Below are 14,065 nucleotides of genomic sequence, written 5' to 3' on the forward strand. Positions count from 1 at the left end.
TACACACAGAAATGCATACACAATTTTTAATATCCCCAAGACAGTCCTGATAAGGCTAATAGTTTCTTCTCAGCACAATTAATGAAGTGTGTCTTTTGGCAAGAACATTCACTAAAGTCATTTGGCAAAAGAATTTTCCCAGAGGTTTAAGTACCTCATTTCTTTGGGCAATTTTCTGTTCTTAATTTGATTAACTTTCTTATGGACAAAAGAAATTGTTTCTACTTTTCTACATAAAAAAAAAGTACTTGGTGTTGTGATATTCTGTTTTTATGACTAAACTCCGCTATTGATATTATAGCTCAACAGCACAAATCAAGTATCCTTTGCTACCTGGAATGGATAATGAGAGGGGACCAAAGAAAAAAGCACTTTTACTTTTTTATTATTGGTTCTAGGGGCCCAATGCATGAAGATTTGTGTAAGAATGGGCCTTCTTTCCCCTGGCTGCTAGCACCACCTTTGCTCAGGCCCAGAGTAACCTTCCCCCCTTCCTATGCTACCTAGAGGCCCAGAGCAGCTGGGTTGGTATGGAACTCCCCTTTGTTGTGGTATGGAACCATCTTTGTTGGGTTAATTTGCATACTCACTCCTGATTGGCTGGTGGGCATCACGGAGGTACGGTCACTTTGTGTCTTACTATTTTATTAGTGTAGATTGTTCTCAACCTTAAATATCTTCTGTATATAGTACAGTTCTGGGTTGAGGAGGGAGTAATTGAGCCTTTTTTTTTTGTCTTATAAAAAACTTATCTATTGAGAATGAGAAGAAATATCTATTTGAGTAAAACTAAAATGCTTAGAAAACTTTAACATAATTGATTTAGCAAAAAAAAATATCATGAATAAACCCATTTAAAAAAAAAAACTGAATAGGTGTTTAGGCCATGTTAATGCAGGAGGGTAAGAATCTATAGTGGCAACAATCAGAAAATTCATGAGATTTCTCTCTGGTGATTGTCAGGGTTCAAGTTGTAAGAGCTGAAATATGAGATCATCACATTGATTCCTAGTTAAGGGTTTAGAAGCCACTTTCAGAAAAACAAAGGGTCCAAGGGGTTGAACAATTCTGTAAAGAGAATAGTTCAAGTGATAGATTTTAGGGATGACACGAAGGTCTGAAGTTGGTCATTGGACTAGTCAACAGGTGAGGGATGCGGGACCTGGCATTTACAATGAAGCAGAAGAGACTATGACAAAGTTGGAAAGTGGGTGATCCAAGAACGCCTTCAAAAATGAAAAGTCCAACACGGGGACAGTCGAAACAATCATCTCATATTTAAACAGGTAACTACAAGCAGTCACATTGCAACAAGATGTTCCCCAAGAAAATAAATCACTCACTACACAAAATGCCAGATGAATCAGTAGGTGTTCAAAGTTTAACAAAACACAATTGCACACACAACCTTTATGCCCATTTGCAATTAAGTAAAGATGTGTCATGCTATAATGACTTTTTATTTTTACCCTATCTTCTATACTTGATTATTGTCCATTAACAAGAACAACATTGTTTTCCTTTTTCAGTTTTTCTTTTTCATTGAAAAGTCCTTATTGTTCAGTTGATATATAGTCAGGAATAGCTATCATATTCCTGATGGTATTGTGGTAATAAAATATGGAGAACTCTAAGAGAGGATACACAAAATAGATTACAGCACCTCTCATCTCAAAAATAATTTGTGATGTTTTTAACCACAAATACATCTTGGGTAGATAACATATGATTGCAAAACAATGTTCTAAAATTGAAAATATATTTTTCAGTTTTAGATTCAAGAATAACCAGGTCTTGAAAATCTTATTGTCATCTTGTGTTCTTTACTCCGCAGGAAAAAAAAGTATTAAAGTCTGAAAATTATATGGGCTTTAAAACAATCCCACAAAGAACACTGCACTCTTAAGTTTCAAAAGGGGGAGGCCAAGCTTTGAAAAGGAATCATAGTTTAGTTTAGTTTTGCTGAATGAGGGGTACACAGTCTTTCTTGCAATTCTTTTCAAGCAGGTCCTGATAGAATATGCGAATGCCCCAAATGAAGTACCAGCTATTATTCCTTTTTTTTCCTTCCCATTTTGAGACCTGATTTGATTTCTATTCCTTGTAAATTTGGCATCTTCTATGTAATACTTATTGCATTGTATTTCTTTAAAAGAGGTTTTGAGATGTCAATTTCTGCAACATGACCTAAGTAATTTATGTTCTGTATTCTGTCTGACAGTTACTCAGACAGCAAACATTAAACATGTTCCCGTTTCTCCTTTCTCAAAACCCAAGGACAGTGCTGCTTCATACAAATTAAATAAGGAAAACATTATTATTGTATTGTGCCTAAGGTAGTGAGATCCATATAAAGCATGAAATGGAGAAATGGGAAGTACTAATTTTGAGATCAAAGTAAGCAATTGTCCCATAAAAAAAAGTTCAGCCTGGAACACTTGTAAGCTCTGGTCCCATACCTTAAGGACAGACTCAATGAACTGATTCTTAGAAAAACAGCATTGTGAGTCCTCTCAACTCGTAATAGAAGGGGAATTATTTTAGGGACTAAAAATATTTTATGGATAGTTGAAGGTTAGGATAAAGATTAATATTTATATATTTTAAAGGGATCATAAATTATCACATGGAAGGTGTAGTGTACTTGTTTTTACAGAGCTTGGACCAAAATTGCTCTAGGAAAAATACATCACTTTGTTAACAGAAGGGGGCCCAGCACCACAGAAGGCTTAATAGTGTGGACTCTGTCGAATTGCCCAAGTTTGGCTGAATCCCCTATTTCCTAATTATAGTGTTTTCTTTAATTTTTATTTATCTGAGTGTCCATGATTAAACTTCTCCTCTTTACTCAATGTCTATATGCTACTATGTGGTGCTTGGGCTGGAACTCTCTGGACCAGTGGCTCCATTGGGACTCCCTGGGCCTCTTCCAGGGGATTTGTAAGGTCAAAACAATTTCCATAATGATTCTGAGATATCATTTGCTATTTTCACTCTCATTTTCTCCTGAGGATACTGTGGTAATTCCTAAGAGGATACCTAAGATAGACATGGCAGCAGAGATACAAGTATGGTTCCCGGTGTTTGGCTTCCTGCTAGGAAGCCAAATGATAAAGGCAATGCACCCATGTAAAACAATGCCACTTCTCCATATTTTAGGTCTTTTTACAACAATATGTAATTTTTTATTAGCACGTGATGGGCTACTCATAGTTATTTTTAAAGTGTCTCCTCTTTTGTGTGGTAACAGCAAAAATATATCACCCCTATAACACAGGTCCTTTGGAGTCCTCAGTAATAACTTTAAGGACCCAAAAGAGACATAAAGTCAGAGTGTGAGAAAAGCAGCAGTAGACCACATTTCTCCACTGCCAGCTAGAAACCAGCTGGGTTCACAGGAGCACTACAGAGATTAGAAAGCAGGAAGCGGGGGGAGGGGGGGGGGCAGTTCCGGCTAGTCTACCTGCACTTCCTGTTGGATGGCTCCAGCATGGCACTGGCACAGCGTGTGATGGTTTCCAAAGCAATGGGCTCTATCTCTGCATGTTCCCACTCCACAAAGACACAGTGAGCTTTCTCTACAGACCTGCACAGACCATCAGGACACTCCTAAAGGGTTTGACATCCAGGGCTGCAGGCCCCTCCTTGAGCTCCTGAGCCAGCGAGGCCATAGCCTCTCCACAGAAGTGGAAACTGCATCCCAGCTCAGGGGGCCTTTCTTCCCCGCTTCTGGGATGTGATTTCTTCAACCTTGGGGCAGCTTGTGGTCCTTCCACTGTAGCACCTCAGTGCTCCTCTTTGCTTTCTCAACCCTTCAACACTGTCTCAACAACTTCTTCCTCCCCACTCTCTAGAGTTACACAGTGAGATCCTGGTTTTCCTGACTGATGGAGAAGGATATAATTAGCAAATGGTAATGGTTGATTAGACATCTTTAAAGAGTTATACATAATGAAAGAATTAATCATTTCTAGGGTGGCAAAAATTTAAGTATCTAAGAGAAAATTCAACTCTTCTCTGAAATTACAAATATAACAATGTAAAAGTCTATTGGTAATTTGCTTTAAATATTACGCTTTCCATACAACTGGCTTGTGACTTCGTTTATATATAAAACACTTAAAAGAGAACTTTTCCATATTTGATGAAAACTTTCTGTTAAAATTGCTACCTAGACATACACGGTTACGACGCTGAATGATACGAGATGGATAATGACAAAGTACATTTTCTCTAATGGTCAGTTATTATTATTTTGGAAACATTTTAAATACTGTGCACAATATTAGTATGAGAGTATAAATCCTACAATGAAGGTAATTTTTAATCAAATCATCTCTTCTGTAACAGAGAACTCTGATACTGATTTTCTCTTAAATTTTTTTTTTTACTTCATATACATTTTTCAAGTAAAGAATTAGACTTACCACCTGAAAGGAGAGCAGGCTTACTCTTGACCATGGGGCTGGCATGAGGAAACCTGTTGCTAAATGACATGAAAAGGTGTGCTGTGAACTCATCGGGAAGCTCGGCCTCCAGAAATGTCTTCATGAAGAGCTTGAAACCTTCAAAATCTATTGTCTGAAAAAAAATTAAATGTATATTTTCACTCAGCCAATGTTAAGATTTATGCTTTGTTCAAAATGATTAGTAATGGAAATGACCTTATTTCAGAACTATGTCGGGCAGTCCTGGCTAACATGAGGATTAAATGGGTATGTCTTACCTGTAGCAGTGTAGCAGGAAAAGGGGGAGCTGTCCAGCAGACATATTCAGTTTCTGTATGACCTTAAACATCTACATTAAGTCTTAGTTTCCTGCTCTGTAAATTGGGATGAATAGTCCCAATTTCACGGAGCGGTTGCAATGATTAAATCAGGTCACTTAAGTGAACGTGCCGGTGCAGATTCATGAGGACTTCAAAGGAATGTCTCATCTCCTAGCCATGCCTCTCATGGTGAATATGGTTTTCAACAATTAGAAAAAGTGGATATCGTTATAATTGCACCCTAACACCAAAACCACTAGATACAAAATTCCAAAGAGAAATTCTAAAACTCCCTATGCAGACTTTCAAGGTCCTTGCCCACCCTTCCTCACCGCAGGGCTATAAAAAAGTAGATATTTACAATCATTACTGCATTGAGAGGCTCAGGGCCCACTTGGGCAATAGCGATGGAAGCCGCCTTCCATGATCAAATTAATAAGCAAACTTTACAGGAGCTACCCAGAGAGCTGGCTTCCTCCAAGCAGAGGGCAGCGGGCCAAGGTCTGACTCCTGCCTGGGAAATTGAGGGCAAAGGCAAGTAAATGGCACTCTGTTAGGCTTAGCCAGCAATCTCGTGACTGCGGGCACAGGGGTGAATGTTTCCTCTGAAAGAGAGGCAGCCAACATGGAACAGTAGAGCAGTGGAATGGTACTGGGTCCTGTCCAGTTGGCCATTTGGAAAGGCAAGGAGACCTACAAAGAACCTGGATGCATGCCATGTCTATCAGATCAAGAGAGTACAAGGATTGTAGGCCTCATGGGAAGCCCTGGAAGGGCATTTTCTCATTACTCAGTTTAATGTAACTGAAATGTATCTAAAAATAGGGCAAAATAAAATTTGGCAGACTGGTGCTCATCATTTTACTCCAACTCCTAGAAGATGAGACTAAAGGTAATTCCTTAAACTGATATTTTGAATAGAAAGAAAGGCTATTTGTTCTTTGTAATAATATTAAGGTAAGGTCATAGAGAATGACTGATTTTATTATTATATTTGTTTGAATAAACCTAAAATGAAATATGACACGCAGGAGATCATTAGAGAAAGTAAATGTTGACTAGGTCGTGTGCAAATGCAGCATATATACTATGTATGTTTTTGTCCCTAATATAATTTTAAACCAATAAAAATAAAAAAAACAAAGCCCAAAACTTCATTTTGTTTACTAATGGTTCTAAGACATTAATGTGAACTTGTAGTTTAATTTAGTTTATTTTGCTTATTCATTCTCAAAAGGGCACTTCAGACATGTATGTTGGTGGCAGGAAAAATACTTCATTTTCGTCCATTTTTCATAAGTCACTCCTACCACAAATTTGTGTAAATTCCACTAGTAGACTGACCATGTAACTAAAAACTATGAATCATATAAAAATATTAGAACAGACTCAAGTAACAGAAGGACTTTTAAAAAGCAATTTGCCATAATAAACAAGGCCAACATTTTAAAATATACAGATGAAGCCAATGGCCAGACCACTGTGTATAAATACATTCTCTCGGGTGAGGGCCCCTGTTTTTACTCACAGGGATTCTGAGAGGTGGTCTATTGAAAGAGAATTCATCCACTTCCCATTGGAGGAGAGGTAACCCTCACCATGAATGAAGACCCATAGAAAGCCAAGAGTTCATTTTATTTCAAAATTAAAGTAAGTTTGTATACAGAGGAACATAACCGTATGCATGGTGGTTAGAAGCAATGATGTTTACAGTTGCTCTTCCTTCTGTATCCCAAGCCCTTTGTGGTCAGTAATGTGCTGGTTTGAAGTCAGGCTACCTGCATCAACTCTGATGATGGTGGGCCATGGATGGCACCTCTCTTAGGAAGCAATACATTGCTTCTTAGGCCTTTTGTTTTCTCAGGTATTAGGAAAGCGTTCTGAACTGTCTCAAGTGTTGCAGCTCCGCCTTGCTCAGCAAGAAAAAAATAGCTCCTTCATTTCATTCTCTGACAGCGATGAGCCTTAATTTTCTGCATATAAAATCAACCATTCAGGGTTGTTGCCTAAATGTGATAAATCATTATAAACTCATGTAAAGGGTATTTATTTCACCCTGGGCACATAGTATGTAAAAAATTAAATTAAAATAATAAAAGGAAGCATTTGTTTAGATTATAGTAAGATGGATTTTTTCATTGTCTCAATTTGTCCTCCTCCTCTTTATTGTTAAAAAAAAAAAAAAAAAACTGGAAAATTCACTATAGTTTCCCACATTAAACCTGCAAGTATTTATATCTTAGTCATTGTACCAAAACTATTCTGTATCAGATAGTGTTAGCAAATTACTGCTTTCAGAAACCAAGCATTTCAAAACAGATTATCTTACTTTAAAAAGTAAAAGCCTATTTCAGACATAAAAATGGAACATAAATTTTCTCATTTCTTAAATGATTTGTATGAGACGATGTCATCCTATTTATTTCTGAAGTTTTACTGCTGATGTAAATTTCTTCAAAAATCTTTACAGTGCTGGAGGGGGCAAATTTCCTTCCTCTTGCATTTCCTGTCATTACACACAACTACCAATGTTGCAAAAGCAAAACTTCTTCAAAGCAAACAATATTAGCTGCTTTAGTATTTCCTGGTTCACCCATCTTCTTTTTACTTCATTAGTAAAGTGTTTTCAAATCTCTCCTAAAATTTTATGTCATCCAAGATGTCACACATTTCTGTATGTGGATAGATACTCCTCAATCTGTACATTTTCTTTATCTTATGATTTAGCACAACATTTCCAAACTTAGGTATTGTGCATTTCAATGCTGTCATATAGCAGGATTAAAATTTGTGTGTGTGTGTGTGTGTGTTTAAGACAGTGACCTTTAAATAGAATGAGATCATTTAAGTGCATATCAATGGAAACACTAATAAAAAAAAAAGTTGGGACACGCTTAATTGACTTGGCTGTAAGCTCAGAAACACACACATCAAAGAATGTTTAACATTTTGAATGGCTTTTTTGTTTTTTCCCCTAAGGAGCATCCACAGACTATTTAGGGAGATGAGATAGAGAATCTGTAGAGAATGCAGACTGATGAAGCAACTCAGATGTTGCTGCCAAATTGGCACGCATTTAAAACACACTTCTATCTGCCTTTCATTATTATATCTGACCATCTGGGTCCTTTGTTTTTAAATCCCTGTTAATACTGAAGAAATAACACCACTACTCATCCAAGCGGATTCAAAGTGAATGAAAATAAATGTGGTCATTCTATCTTTGCTTTAATTTCTCTTGGCAGTTTCAGGATGGAGAGTTTCTCATGTTCAGCAAATGGTGACTGTGCACCCACTTTGCCCGGGGTTCTGCTCTAGGTGTTAGGTTAATGATGTTACTGAAAGAGATGTAAAATCCTTCCATGAAGGGCTGATCTTCTAATGAATGGGATAAGAAAATAACAAAATAAATAAATCACCTAAAGGTACAATGTCTTATGGTACTGCATTCAGTTTGCTACTAAAAAAAAAAATATAGATGGCAAAGGTTTCTATATTTGGGAGGGGAGTACTTACAGTTTTAAATCTGATGATCAGAAAATGAGAGCTTTGCACAGATCTGGAGAAAGAACAGTCCAGATAGACAAAACAGGCAGTGCAAATGCCCTAAGGTATAATAGTGCTCCTGCTTAGAGGAATTTTCATAGGAACAGTGAGGAGGCACAGGAGACTGGATAAGGGATGAGGGAGCACTAGAATAGTAGGAGATAAGGATAAAGTATGATCTTTGGTGGTGTGTGAACTTGCCTAATCAAGCAAGAGCTCAGACCACCATGCCCAGCCAGAATTGCTCAGTGGTCTATGAACCAGAAGATCGTGGTTCAATTCCTTGGCAGAACACATGCCTGGATTGCAGGAGACATCCAGTCAATGTTTCTCTCTCCCTTCCTCTCTGAAATCAATAAAAATGTATTAATAAAAAAAATATATCAATCTTATGGCTTCAAGGTAGAAGGAGAGGAACAGTTATCAGAGCATTTGCAGCAGGAAATCACATGATCTGACATACGTATTAATTAGTTGTACAAACAAGTTTGCTAGAAAATGTGAAAATTGAATATGGACCTTTGTCTGATACAAAGGACTGTTATAATCATATGATCCTGTTAATTAATAAATGATCTTCAAAAAGATAAAAATGAATCATTTGTTTCTTTTACTCATTTTCAACATGTGTTGATTGAATGCCTACTATAAATACCACTGTATGTTAGCTACTGGGAAAAAGATCTCTAATCAAACAAGGTAGGCAATAACCAGAGGTTTGCTTTTACCATTTCAATGTCAATTTTCATATAACATTATTTATCTAATTAACTAATTATGTTAAATAAATAAAAATAAGGTAGTCCTGGCCAGTGCGGTTCAGTTGGTTGGGTATACTCCCATGTACAGAATTGTAGCTGGTTCAATTCCAGGTCATGGCTCATGCCTGGGTTGCTGGCAAGATCCCTTGTAGGGAGTGTGCAGGAGGCTGTCAATTGATGTTTTGCTCTCACATCAATGTTTCTCTCTCTCCCTCTCCCTTCCCTCTCTAAAAATCAATTTTAAAAATTATGTAAAGGCCACTGAGCCAAAGTATATATAAATTAACATATAACATGGCTAACTTCCTGAGATTTAAAATTCACATTTTTAGTATTAAAATACTTTCGGGAAAAAAGTGCATTTTAAATGTCTCACTTCTTATGCTTATCTGTACTCTAGTGGATTATTCATTACTGGAAATATCAGAGAGCTGCTTAATAGTCCTCTGAAACTGCCATGGAAGAACTTCCTTAACAAAGAAAGAGTGAAAAGTGTGGACATATGGAATTTTTTAAAATTGGTTTTGGCAAATGAAAACTTTTTTTCACCTCAGAGGCACATAATCAAGGAATTGTAGCTTTACCTAAGACTAACAATTATTAAGACTCAGTAGAAAGAAAATTATAAATGCATTTTTTAGTAAAGGATTGCAAGTAGCAATAATAACAATCAACACTACTCCAAGTTATTTTAGTGGGTAATTTCAAAATGCAACTAATGAATTAGACAAATTTCAGCAGAATGTTTTTGTTTGTTTGTTTGTTTGTTTGTTTGTTTTAAATATATTTTATTGAATTTTTACAGAGAGGAAGGGAGAGAGATAGTTAGAAACATTGATGAGAGGGAAATATCGATCAGCTGCCTCCTGCACCCGCCCACTGGAGATGTGTCTACACCCAAGGTACATGCCCTTGGCTGGAATCGAACCTGGGACTTTTCAGTCTGCAGGCTGACACTCTATCCACTGAGCCAAATGTTTTTAATCATGCTTTTTGTATAACTTGTAATCAAGGATCTGTATTCAACTAAGTTTTGTGCTTCAGTTGAAATCCATTTTAACTCAATATGACACTCTCAGGGTTGTCAGTAGAACTGGTGTGACCTGTCAGTGGGGCACACACACACATATGCTCTAAAGGTGTTTTCTCCTCAAAAAATAAATCCCAATAAGAATTTCTTGAGCAACTATGAAAGTATAATGTTAGTTTTTAACGATTGCTTACTTGTATATTCACCTTTAAAGAAAATGTCAAGATGGACTGCTCTGAATGCAGATACATGTGCAGGCACATTTACAAGTTTATCTTCTTTCCTGCTGGACTACAAGGTCTGACACAACTCTGTATCACATAATGGTCAACATAATGTCTTTTACATTGTAGAACCTCATAATATATATATATAGTTGAGGTATGGACACTGCAATTGCAAAAATAACAAAATTTTATTCAAGTGTCTCTTTTGAGGAAGTCTAGCAAGGAAAAAAAATTGATTTAGATGGGAAAAGAATTTATAAGATAGAGTAAATATAAAAAATGCTTCACAGGAGAAATATATCCTTTTACTTAATCTCAAATAAGATGATTTTAAAGTGTAATAGTGTATGGCTCCATATTTAATATTGAAGCAGATTAAAACAAAATCAATAAAACTAATGATAAAATAATCAAGACTTTGAAATGATTTCAAATATATGCTCTCCCATGGATTCTATTCTTTTTAATCTATCAAGGCCCACATCTCCCAAGTTAGTTGTGTGAGAAACATCAAGTTGAGGAGGATTAGAAGACCAGGGAATAGCCAATGTAAGAGAGATAGACTGAGGTTTTACAATGAGGACATAAAATCCACTCATCATTTTAAAGGCTTAAGAATTCCCTGAGTTGAAGCATTCTGCTAGCAATCTGTAAAATAGATTAATTAGTTTTACCCACTCTGATAGCAAAGATCATCTTGACCATTTGTGTTTCTCCCAAAGGACCAAATACAACATCTAGAGTAATATTATACATGCATGTGGGATGCATCTTTTTGTTCCAAATGCTTTTCTCACTTTCTGTACATTTATCTCTCATAGGTGATTGTTCTATGCCAAACTCCTCCTTAGAGCTTCATCTCTCCTTATAATCTTTATAGACTGGGATCCACTCCAATATCCATAATTAGAAGATAATATTAGACATTTGATTAAAATGTCTGTTGCATATAATGGAAACAATATCTAAATGTCACTGTACTAGGAACTATGCTAAATTTGCTATGTGTATATTATACTTTAGTCCTCACAGTAACCTAGTAAGTAGATGCTATTATCACTCCTATATAACTGAGGCTCAGAAAGTTAAATAAATTGCCAAAGTCTAAAAACTATTAGTATCAAGTACATAAACATTTCTAACTTCAAAATCCATTATGTGATAGTTGACCAAAGGACAATTTTATGGACAGATTTCCCAATATTCACACATAATGCAAGATACTTTGCCATTTGTTTATCTCTATCAAATGCATTGACTAAACCATTACCATTTTGGAATAGAAAATTAAATAAAATGAAAGTAATAATTACTTCATAAGGTATATAAATATCTAATCACTATGTTGTAAACCTAATATAGTATGTCAACCATAATTGGGGGATAAATATACAAATAAAAGCTTTAGACAAAATAATAATGAAATAAAAGTAATGATATTATTATCTACTTGTTTCCACACTCTTGAGCTGACTATAACTCTTTTCATACCCCTTGACAGTCTAAGCATACCCTATTATTTTGACCACATATCAGAAAAGTGTTCTAAATCTGCTCCAGCCTCCAATAAAATCTTTACTGCTATCCCAGTTTTCATTAGTTAATTGTACTGCTTTAATAATTCATACCTGGTCTACTCCTCTACTCAAATCTACTATTCACATTGTTTATGTGTGTATTTTCTAAATGGGAATGTTAGCATGATCTTAAATATTTTAATTTTCTTTTCCTATTAAAAACCTGAAGATGTCTTTCTACCCAAATCTCTATATTTATTTTCCCTAGCATATTTTATATTTCTAATCAAAAGAGCTATTTGTGATGATGAAAATGTGCAAACAAAAACAATAGACAAACCTAAAAATAAACCTTAGGTGTGACAAATACCTAATGTGTTTGTTGTACTTTTCATGGAAAAATGCAAAAAAAAAAAAAAAAAAAAAAAAAGAAAGAAAGAAAGAAAGAAAGAAAAGAAAAGAGAAAAAAAAAGGATCACCTGAAAATCCCAGTAACACTTTTATTCTCTAAACTGGATTTTAACTCCGATATTAATTATTTAATAAATGTTACAAAATAAAAATATACATAGTGTGCTTAAAAATATACATAGTGTGCTTAAATTCCATATTTCTATGTAGGCTGTTATTAAAACTATCGAGTTATTAATTTATTTTCAAAATTATTTAAGCTTGTTTTTATAACTCTTTAGAGAAAACAATTGAAAACTATTAGTAGCTTGTTTACTTATTTTTAAATTTCTGCATGTTTAGTATAGAAGTTTATGGGAGAAATGGATTAATTGTGATCAGTTTTTATTATCTAGCCACATGAGGCAGTCAAATTTAAGTTAAGCTTTCAATTTAGCACAAAATGTAGCAGATGATCCATTCTCAAAATCTAAATATTTTCATAAATAAAAGATAGTGTATTTTTATAAATGTTGAGATATAATCTTCAGTGCAATTATTAGAAAACTGTAATAAACTATTCAAATTAATTTGTTTAATTATAATATTATATAAGAAATTATTCTCATGATTTATATAAGTATCTTTTCAAATCATTGTGCATAATTTTATTCTAAGCTACTATAATATTCTGAATATCAAGATATAAAATCTAAGGTCACATAATGAAATGAAAGATACTATATATTTCAACAATGATTAGTGCAGAGTTAAAATCAGATTAATACAGAACTCTAGCAGGCATTTTATTATTGAATTTGTTGGCATGTTTTCAAAACTGGTTGTAATTTTGATAAGAAGAGGAAGATGACTGAAATTGTGTTGATAAAAATATGAAAGAAAAACAAAAACATTCCTTAACATGTTCCTGCCATTCCTTGCTGACTGTCCTGGCATTTCTGCTATTGCGGTACATGGAGCAAACACAACAGACACAATAGCTCTACTACAAGGACAGCATTCTGGATGCGTGGCAGGCAAAGCACATCACATGTCATGTATTCCTCTCATCCCTCACAGTAGAAAAGCATTAGAGTTGGAAAAGTCATCGAGTTATATTTTTTCACTTTATAGATGAGAAAAATGAAACTGAGAAAAATCAATGTTACAGGATTGGTTGGGGTTGTATCTCAAATATTCTTACTTTCACCTTTCATACATACTCTAGAACTTTTGTTCTGAAATCCAAATGATCATTAAAGTGTGATCAAAAGCCATTGCCTCTATCAATGTAACAGCCATATGTCAGACATGAAGCTAATTATCTCACATAGAACTTAACCCTTTTAACAAATCAATAAGGCAGACACTCTTCTTTCTATAAGTAAACACACTGAAGCTAAGAGAGATTAAATAATTTGTTCAGGACCTGCTAATATGTGGCAGATGTGGAATTTGAACTCAGTTCAGTTGAACTCCTAAAAACCACGATTTCTATTATACTTTCCAGATGCTTTCTTTAATGGGAAAGGTTGTTTTGGTTCTGGAAGGACAGTTATAGCTTACAATAAAAGGGTGTTTATATCACTGCTAATAATTGTATCCGTGTCAATATCCTTGTTAAAGACATTTAAAATATTACAGTAGGCAGCAGCAGTACAAAACGTAGGTTTTGAATTCCCAGATTACATATTAAGGGATTGAAATGTAAAGGGTAAATATAGCAGCAAAACTATACTGCTATACTAAGTACACAATAACAAGTGCAAAGATAAGGGAAGCCCAGAGAGCTATGAAAATATAACTCAGCCTTGGGCCAAGGATTA

At 35.1% G+C, this 14,065-nt stretch overlaps 1 protein-coding gene across 4 annotated transcripts in view; it reads right to left on the minus strand.

The window, feature by feature from the left end:
- DGKB (diacylglycerol kinase beta) overlaps positions 1–14,065 on the minus strand; it is a 485,460-nt gene that overhangs the window by 363,336 nt on the left and 108,059 nt on the right. For all 4 annotated transcript variants that reach the window (XM_084897103.1, XM_084897105.1, XM_084897104.1 and 1 more), the window contains one exon: positions 4,428–4,581. In XM_084897103.1, coding sequence (XP_084753229.1) covers positions 4,428–4,581 — 154 coding nt within the window. The remainder of the gene's footprint in view (positions 1–4,427; positions 4,582–14,065) is intronic.

The sequence above is a fragment of the Pipistrellus hanaki genome, assembly GCF_964339955.1.
Source record: "Pipistrellus hanaki genome assembly, chromosome: 10".
Lineage (NCBI taxonomy): Eukaryota > Metazoa > Chordata > Mammalia > Chiroptera > Vespertilionidae > Pipistrellus > Pipistrellus hanaki.